Genomic DNA, 9,993 nt, shown 5'->3' on the forward strand with positions numbered 1-9,993 from the left:
TTGTTGCCATAACAATATGTTTTAAGAAGAAAAGCATTTACAGCTTTAAATTTTCGTATGAGCTAAGGCTATTTTAAAACTAAAATGCATCTTTTAGTAGAATTCGAAAATCAAGTAATCGAATTCATACCAAAGAGCGATACGACGTTTGGAACTGTAAGTTTGAATTAAGATAATAGAAAGATATAGAGAATCGTGATTAAAGATTTATAAAATTAGTTCTTTAAATTTTGCAGTTGATTAAGAAAATTTGCAAGAAACTGGCATTAAGACCGCAAAGTTATTGTCTTGGGTTAGTATTGATCTTAGAATTGAACAAAGATAACAGTTGTAAGAGAAAAAAATGTTCGGAATGGCTAGAGAAATTCTTCATTGCCAATACTTTTTTATTGGTACTGTACGTTTTGGGACCTAATGGTGCCCTTCATCAGGAGCTTCTTTGGTTATTTTTTTTTTTTTTTTTTTTGCCTTTCTAGACTTTGCAGATTTAACACGGGGTTTTAATATATTTGTTGTATAAGTGTATGATGTGTGTATGTTGTCTGATTACTTGAAAATATTAATATTACTGTTGTTAGGTGGGTTAAGGTATTTATCTGTTTTTAGTTATATTTGTCTATTACTTATTTATAATTTTTTACATTACTGTTATTATGTTCAAAACCAGAAAGACATTCTCTGGCTATTGCCGAGATTCTTACTCTTGTAATTGAAGGTCTGACGTTACGTGCTACATATAATTAATTGTTCGGCTGGTTTATTGAGAAATTTAGTAGACTCGCTTAGATTAAGTTGTTGTTCGCAACAACGATTACTTTCCCTGTTTTTATGTGACTGAGATTTAAGTGTAGGCTTATTGAGTTTTAAATGATTATTTGTATATCCGTCACGTACTTTCACAAAATGTTAAACGCTCGGCAGTAACATCCAACTATTATAGACGACGTGTACATTATAGAAGAGTCAAAAGTAATCAACTTCCAACGTATCCAAGGAGAGGCTAAATTCAATCACCACCTACTCTGGGAGTTGTAAAAAGAGCCGCCACTGGGAAGAGAGAAGTGCAAGAAGAAGATATATGGTAAGTTATGATGCAGAGGTACTTCAGGTTTGTATGTCAACTAAGTTTTCGTAAGATCAGTTAAAGTTGGAAAATACTGCTAACAAAACAGAAAAGGCTAAAGTCAACGTTCCTCAGCAAATAGAATATAATCTTGACACAGATATAATTATTTAAAACTCCAGCCAGTAACCCTCAAAAGCTTCACTCACACACACACACACATTGATATTTTAAAAAATGAAATAATTAGCAACCCCGCACTTCAAGAAAATTTGTACCGTATTTATCTGCGCTTCAAGACTCTTTAAACAAATTGTCTGGCAGAACAGATCGTTCTTGAAAGATAAGAACAACAGAAGGTCCAACAATTATGTGGTAGTAAAGACATTGTCCTAAAATTTGGTTCTAATAGTTGAACATTTCACGTACAACCCAGTCTTAATGAAAACAAAATCTCCCTATTTCAGTTACAAACGACTTCCTGAAAGAGGGATTTAGTGCCCTTATTACGTTTGTATCATGTATAAGGCTCGTTAAAAAAAGGAAATGGAAATGAAGCTAATTTAGCCGTTAATATTATTGGTAAAAAGGAAAACTAAGTTCAAAATAATTAATTCTACGTTCTGTGCTGCTAACTAAAATAAAGTTGTAAATTTAAACAGAGCTACATATAAATACTATTGTTGTGAAACTATATATAAGGCAGTTCGCTTCAATTTATGTATAGTGGACTCTGATTTTCGTGCGCGACTGAGCAAAAAGAATTGAGGTAGAGGTCAGTAGACGCTGAGACGCACAGTTTTCGTGCGCGACTGAGCAAAAAGAATTGAGGTAGAGGTCAGTAGGCGCTGAGACGCACAGTTTTCGTGCGCGACTGAGCAAAAAGAATTGAGGTAGAGGTCAGTAGACGCTGAGACGCACAGGTGAGTCAGTGGACTGTATATGTATGTATATCCAGGGCCGGATTTCCCTTTTATTTCATTTTATTTTAATTATTAGAAATACATATATGTAATTTACTTCACTAGATAAATATATATTCATTATATCCAGTGACAGGTAGCAGCACTGGTAGACAAGTTCAGTTTCATTTCCTTTTTTTCCAGTCTACAGGGTTCGCCGTTACCTATTTTTTAAAACGACACTTTAACAGTGATTTACAATACCTTAAGTTTATTCATATTTTAATTTTACCCTGCCCATCACCACTGTGCCATAATCGGGCACATAGATTAATCGGCATTAAGTTGTTGAGTGTAACACTCTTATTTAAGAATAATATTATGTTTTCAATTATTTCAGAAAAAAGGATAACATCAGATTTGAAAATGGAGCTACAATAACGGAAAGTGGATTATCAAATGGCGATCGAATTTATCTTTTTGAAAAAGAGTTGGTAAATCTTAAGAAAAAGGTATCAGTAACAATACAATTTAATGATTACAGCGCTGGTGGCTTATTTAAAATCACAGGTATAATAAATTTATTTTTCATAATAAAATATTCCCTACAATTAATTCCAGGGCATGTCCGTTGCATTCCCTTAATTGTATAAAATTGCTCTCAAAATTAAAATTGTTGATGGGACACATGTGCCATTGAAAATTTAAACAAACCATTTGTAGAAATGGTCTTGTCTACTTCAATGTCAGGAATTGGATCAGGTTATTGATTAATCCTTTTCAAGCAACCAGCGCTATGATCGACGATTTTGGAAGCTATAATTCTTACAAGAAACTTTAAAAACCATGAATGTTATTATTCATTAGTTGACATTTGATTGACAAAATCCATCCAAGGATTGTTTCCGATAAGGACTCCTAGCGTTTTGTGGCCAGATTTCTTCAATTCTCTTTTGAAATAGAAAACCGATTATTTTGTTATGAGATGAAAATTATGTTTCCAGATACATTGCTAGCGGTACTCAAAACCCTTGCTTCTGATAAAATTATAGATAAAGAAGGTGTAGAACCAAGTTTGCATTTTACAGAAGTAAAATTCTCTGGTTATGATCAATTGAGTACAACAAAGCTAACTGATTTAGGTGTCCTCGAAGGCGAAAAAATTAGCATGAAGTAAGAGTTATTTAAATAGGTTACGAGTATTGCCTTGCTAAAAATGGAATAAATTCATTTATAAACGAATCATTTTGCAGATTCTTCTACAGATACATCTCCCCAAAAATGAAAACACAAGACTCAGATGAAAGTACGGATTCTCAATCCGTACCGAAGAGTGACCGAGACCGAAGTGAGACCGAAGAGTAAGTAAAAATCGAGAATAGAATATATTCTAAAATATTAAAAATGTCGAATAAAATTGGACAATCTTATTTTGTAATCTAAATTGGAAACTTTTAAAATAGAGGGGAATCGGAGATACAAAGAAATATTTTTAGTAACCGAAAAAGATTTGTCATTTGTTATACGCAACTGGAAGATTATCCTTATGTGAGTTCAATTATTGTATTAAATTGGATTTTGCTGTAACTTTATAAAATAACAAAACCTAACCATGTACTTAGATAGCTCCAAAAAGGTCACTATTGTTCAAGTTGCCTGGAAAATTAAACAGGAGGCATCAAGTTCTAAGATCGTTCTTCCACATATCTTGCATTGAAATTGGTATGTTACTGAAAGAGTTTGAAAAAGTTGGGTAAGTAGGATTACATACTTTTTCGTTTCAAATATTTTCAAAATTTGGTCAGCAAAAACAAAAGCAGGTCGAACACATTCAAAGTGTTCAAGATTGCTTGTGAGCGTTATACGTAGTTGAAATTTGAAAAGTTATTAAGAATTAATTAAAAAATATTGTTTAATCTCAGACCACTGACCTAATAAAGTCTCGCTACCGCAACTTTCACAGCCTCCTAGCTCTCCATCCTAATCCTCTTGTCCAACAACTCTCCTCTCCTCACCATCCCGACAATCCTCCTCGTCGCTTGAAGCGAAAATGGCCTAGAGATCTGTTGTGATTAAATCATTGTGAGTTTCACCAGTGGGTGATTGCTCTAACCATGTCATTTCAAGAGAACTGAACCAGTAAGATCAAATTTACTTGATGCAACAATTGTTGCAGTTGTAAAATACAAATAAAGTGAAAAAAAAAAAAATCTCAGACAATTGACAGTAATTGTTTACAAGAAAAGTTCCTTATACCTATATTATTTACTGTTAATAAAAATACAAATTAAGTGTTGGGTGTGAATTATAAAGCGTAAAATTCATAATCATGCTGTCTGCTGCAGGTATTAGAACCTAATTCACTTTCTATCATGCTGGAACATACCAGGTCGCTGGGTCTACCCCAGAATACATTCATATTACATAATAAATTCAAGCTGACATCACTTTCCTACTTCAAATCCTCTTCATCTACGAATTTCAAGGCCCACATAAATCCACTCATTACTTCTGTATACTAAACTCCTTCCTAGACTCATTCGATGATTCCTCCCTCTCAAGTCTCAACACTTTCTCGCTATCCCCCAATGGAAAAGAATAATGCACAGAATTCTAATAGAGAAAAGCTGAACATATTATTACCTAAACATTCAGAAGTGAAGGCATACTCTCTTTGATGTTAAAAGTGTAAAAAAAAATACCGTTATTCTCTACAAACATAAGCCCTGAAGATGTCCTAGTCCATAGGTCAAAACTCGGCAAAAATAATAAAAAAATTATAACTAAAATTGGCAATATAATCTTCCTTTTTATTAGTGACCAGATTTAATTGTTGGAGCAATCGCACCTGGAATTGTAAATTTCAATGAAGTTATTGAAAATAATAATAACAATAATTCATTATCTAATATATTTATAACAAGATTAGTTTAGGAAATGAAGGAAAACTTTTGACATCAAAAACGCGGAATCGCTTAAGGAGACAGGCATTTTTAATAGAAGAAGATCTCCTTGACGAAAAAGTAACTGCTCTCAGAATTTGTTTTTATGGAGGATATATCTTGCAATCAATTTTTAAACCAACTGATACCATATATGATGTGAAGCAATTAATTAAATCTTTGTTGAAGAAAGAGAACGGTTCTTTCTTTTTATGTAAGTAACCTAATTTGCTGAAACCTCATAACTTATTTTTTTATACCACCAAACCTTATTACAAAAATTTATCCTTTATACATTAACGACATTCGCATAATTATTTATTCAATAAAGATTTCTGTAATTTGGCTTTCACAGTTTAGTTCACTTGCCTCGGAGAGTCTAGATTACTACTGGGTAATCTGCATTTGGTTGCATTGGCACTGAACGATAACTCTGACTATACATAGACAAACGTATTGGCATGGAACCTACACACATAAAGCGGCAAGAACTCAAAAACACTTCTTAATAAAGCAAGCTTGATGGTGCTAATCCCGATTTTAAATAATCTCAATTGCTGAGATTGTTTTTTCAGGATCCTTAATAAAAGGATTTTCAGAATTTATAACCTTTAAATAATATAACTTCGTGAATTTAACCCGTCATTGATCAATTCGCATTTCTTCGGCTCACCCTATGAAGGATTTCACACGAATTTTATAAATGGATTTGATTGATGGAAGTGTAAAAGTAGTGAAATTTCTGGAACCATTTGGAGTTAAAGAAAGAAAAAATTTGTTAATATTATCCAGTGGGTCTAATGCGTCTATTGAAATGTTTAGTACTTCTTAGTTTAAAATAGAATGATAAGTCAATTTTAGTTAATAGCACCGAGTTTTCGTTGAAATAGAAATCACTAAATATAGGGGGTTAGCTATAGACAAAAAGTAGGAGAGATAAATAAGTTATCTCGTTTGAGTGATTTAGCTAGATTTTTTGATGTACTTGCAAATCAAAAGATGGAAGATATGGGATAAAGGTGACGTGAGTAACATTTCATTAGCCGGGAGTATTTTTATGTGAAAATACTTTCAAAAGCAAAATTTCAAAAAGCACTAAAATTTGGTCATAGGAACATTTTTCTGGGGGAAAAAAATCTGGCTAAAGATACGTAATTTAGCTACGATAGGCCGGCAGTAAACCCATAGATGTTATACTGGGGGCCATTAGCTCTTCGGCTGTGTCCATGGACCCGTAGGATACAAAGATACTTTATTTTTGGAGAGAACCCCCTCCCCCCAAAAATCTGGGATTTTTCATAGTATAAATAAAACATTATCCATAAAACAAAACAAAAAAAGTAAATTCTTTTTCATAAAAGAAAAATCATGTAGCTCATGTTACTTATGTAGCTAGTGTAGAGTATTAGTTTAATTAGGTAGGTTTATGAGAAAATCGTGAAAAAAAATGTAATCATAACAAGAAAACTAATATTTTCGGGCACTTCAATTACCTGAAACTAGGTATGTTGGCAACTCATTTAGCTTCATTAATGAATATTAAGCAGATGAATAAAAGTAAAGCTAACCATACTACTCTCCCAGGAGTGGCCTACATCTAATTTTACTTAAAAAAATATTTAAAATAAAAGTTGTAAAACTTACAATCGTAAAATATTCTTAGAACCATTTTCGTGAAAGTCTAAAGGAAAATATACATAAAAGAATTATTTTATTTTTAATTTCATTTAAAGAAATTTCATCGCTAAGTTAATGCCATGAGCATGAAGATGGGCCAACAAAATATAACGATTTAGCTTTTCCTAATTTTCCCTTTTAAAGCCAATTGTATAAAAGCAATTTAAATTTTCTAACAAAAGTTTCCTTTTTTTAAGTCCACTGACAGTGTATTTCCAGTGGAAACTAGATATCAATAACTAGACATGATCGCGATAACCCTCACTTTCGAGTAAAAGAAGCAAAAAGGAAAACCCCAGACCGCCGACCGACAATGTGTAGTTGAATTTTTCCAGCAATGCCCATTGGGAAATTCCCAGCTTCTCTCCTAGTCCATCTAGCATTTTGAGAATCAATTTTATCAATCTTTTATGAGAAGCCAGCGGTGACCATTTATTAGTTTACTCTGGCGTCAATTTTGCTCTTCATGTCCCTTACTGCAACCTTCTATCAAAATTACTTCTTATGTTATGCGTATTGTAAATATTAATGGCAGCTCTCCTTATAAATTTCAAATTACAAAAGACTGAACTTTAAAAATAACTAAGGAAAGTATTTAAACCTAATTTATTTTGTTTCTACAGATAAGCTGAGACCGTTTCAGATATTCCACAATCCAAAAATGTCATTAGCAGATGGCGGACTTGTGCCAACATCCGAGATATATTTTGGTCCAGAATATAAAGCACATAAAAATAGATTCATCAAAACCGATTTTATTCAAAATTCTTTAGTCACCCATTGTGTAGCATGCAAAGTTGCTATGATGTTAAGGTAATAATTATCAGCTAAATTGTTGATTTTCTTCGAATATTAAGCAGAAGTTGGAAAAGCGGTCAAGGAGCCGTAATTGTGATTCGTAATTGCAATTTATAAGGTATTAAGGTATTTATTTATAATTTCAATCTATTGCTATTATAAGATTTTGCAATTATATGATTATGTTAATGTTGCTACATTTAACAATTATGGTTTAGTGCAAGAGCAGAATCCCGGAAAAAACCCAGACCGCCGATTGACAATGTGTAGTTGAATTTTTCCAGCAAAGTTCATTGGAAAATTTCCAGTTTTTCTCCTAGTCCATCCAGCACTTAGAGAATCAATCTTTTATAAGAAGCCAATAGCGGCGACCATTTATTAGTTTGCTCTGGCGTCAATTTTACTTCGCATATCCCTTACTGCAACCTTCTATCCCATGGGTGTTCATAAACATTCTTAATTTTTAGGATTTTCCCCAATGATGACTTACACGCAGCTTCCAATGCTTATTCAAGAGCTAAAAATAAAGCGAAAAATGATACAACATCCGAATTTGGAGAAAGTATGAATTATCAAGGTTCACCAATGGAAGAGGATTTTGTAGAGAGAATGAAAAATAAATTTAAGGAATCAGAGGAGAAAGATTCTGAAATAGAGGAAAGTCTTACTTCTGAACGTGATCAAAAAGTGGAAGAGATAATTGGTGAAAATGAAATAATTAGAGATGATTTAATTGACAAAGATGAAAGTGGTGACAAACTAACTTTCAGTGAAACTGACAGCGACGGGTTCAGCGATATCACATCCTCTACTGAGAGCATCTAATGTTCATATTACAAAAAGTAATAGCTGTGTTGAAATATAACTCTTCAATCAATTTATTTCAAATTGTATTTATTTATTCAATGAATGAATGCACTTCAGCTAAATGACAACTATTTTTAAGCAGTTTTAGCACGTCTTAAGCTCTCAGCATAGTAGATGTACTAAAGAGGAGAGTCTTTGCAATCAGATAGTTATTCTCTTGGATAAGAACTCTCTCTTTAACAGACGCCTAGGTTCTAAGTTGTCCAAACCAATATCTTAGATGCCAGTACAAACCACTTAACTCTGGTAACTGGTATCTATTATTACAAATTTCTTGAAACCTTTTAGACTGAACTAACAAGCAGTATTGTGGCATCTTGTCTACAAGCAGTCTACAATTACGTATCACTGGGATTGCGTTTAAACGTTGTATAAGAATTTGATTGAGAAACAACGTTATCTTGGTCAAATTTACTCTAAACAAGAACTCCTTAAGAAATGTTTAGAACACTGTATCGCCCAAACTGTTGAACATCATTCATTGATTATCGAGTAATGATTTTTTTAATGATATATTATTTAATTATTTTATGTTACTTTAAGACAATATTTAATCATTGAAGCCTAGAGTCTGTCAGAGAAGGGTCTCTTCTATTCATTTACTTTTATTAGAGACAACACTATCTTTTGGATTCCATTATTGCTTACATTATTCATCTTTAGATAGATTTGTACAGGAAACGCTATGTAGCTAAATCCATTCTCATAAATTGAAGATAAGTAAGCAGGAATTGATGATGAGCTACAATTAGCGTGTGGGTTCGCTATATCAACAATTGCGAATTCATCAAATTCTACAAGTACCCGTTCTGTGAGTGTTGGAATCGTTAGTAGAGTGTTGTTCAAATTGTTATGATAGCAGCCTGCAAAGGAGCCAAGTTCCCTGAAGGACTGACAGCCCTCTTCGACCTAGGAAATCTACCATTTAACTAAATAACAATCTTTCGGTACTACAATATCATCCCTGGTGTATCCACGGAAGTATATCCCTTATTCTTGACAGTTTGAGCAAACCAGATTTTTATTTATTATTTATTTTTTGATTCGGGGTTACATCACAAAACAATAAAAGTCAAATACCCCTGACCTAGAAGACATATTACATTATGCAGAAGATTTCCATTTCCAAGAGCTCAAGAAATATTGGCTAAATGCAGAAGTTGCTGGTGGAATGAGGTTCTGAATATTGTATGAATTGAAGACGAATGGTTTATTTTTGAGCAGATGTTAATAATATTAATAATAATAATAACTAATAACAAAAACTTACAGTTTTAAAAGTTAAGTATAAGGGTTGATTAAACGCCAAAAGGTACACAAATCAGCAGTTCCCAACATTTCATTAATACTTCATTGATATAATTTAAGTAATTTTACTGCATTAACTTTTCCTTCACATTTTTTAGAATTTATTAGATGTCACAGACCCTTATGCTGGCCATTTTCGTCTACAAAATATTTACTCAAGTAGCACACCATTTAACTTAGATTGACTGTAATATCTATTTATCTATAATAATCAAACTATTAATCACAGGTGAAAAAGAAAACGTTATAAAAAATATAAAAAAAATAAGAGGCTAAAAAATTCATAAACTTTTTTTACATCAATGATTTTATGCATTTATTTTTATTTTTAAATAAAAATCATTGGTTTAAGTTCATTCTTCGATTAAAGTAATTGTTATTTTATGTTGTAGTCAAACGTTTGTAATAATAAGTAATAAATAATCTGGCTTTATCG

At 32.4% G+C, this 9,993-nt stretch overlaps 1 protein-coding gene across 1 annotated transcript; it reads left to right on the forward strand.

Annotated features, from left to right (window-relative positions):
* The first annotated feature begins 2 nt into the window (after window positions 1–2).
* LOC141461044 (uncharacterized) lies at window positions 3–8,251 on the forward strand. Its single transcript, XM_074141684.1, has 10 exons — window positions 3–156; window positions 237–292; window positions 2,366–2,535; window positions 2,970–3,138; window positions 3,219–3,326; window positions 3,429–3,513; window positions 3,588–3,718; window positions 4,895–5,121; window positions 7,208–7,397; window positions 7,850–8,251. Exons 1-10 carry the CDS (start codon window positions 85–87, stop codon window positions 8,205–8,207), a joined length of 1,566 nt encoding a protein of 521 aa, XP_073997785.1. The 5' UTR covers window positions 3–84; the 3' UTR covers window positions 8,208–8,251.
* Window positions 8,252–9,993: the final 1,742 nt, after the last annotated feature.

Source organism: Rhodnius prolixus, unplaced genomic scaffold (genome assembly GCF_049639745.1).
Source record: "Rhodnius prolixus isolate KJV_2025 unplaced genomic scaffold, Rpr scaffold_1, whole genome shotgun sequence".
Lineage (NCBI taxonomy): Eukaryota > Metazoa > Arthropoda > Insecta > Hemiptera > Reduviidae > Rhodnius > Rhodnius prolixus.

Excerpts from the sequence above, each read along its gene's own strand:
- LOC141461044 (XM_074141684.1), top strand. The coding sequence starts at position 85 with ATGCATCTTTTAGTAGAATTCGAAAATCAAGTAATCGAATTCATACCA. Across the intron at positions 3,719-4,894 it reads AAAGAGTTTGAAAAAGTTGG|TTTAGGAAATGAAGGAAAAC; the intron begins GTAAGTAGGATT and ends TAACAAGATTAG. Across the intron at positions 5,122-7,207 it reads GAACGGTTCTTTCTTTTTAT|ATAAGCTGAGACCGTTTCAG; the intron begins GTAAGTAACCTA and ends TTGTTTCTACAG.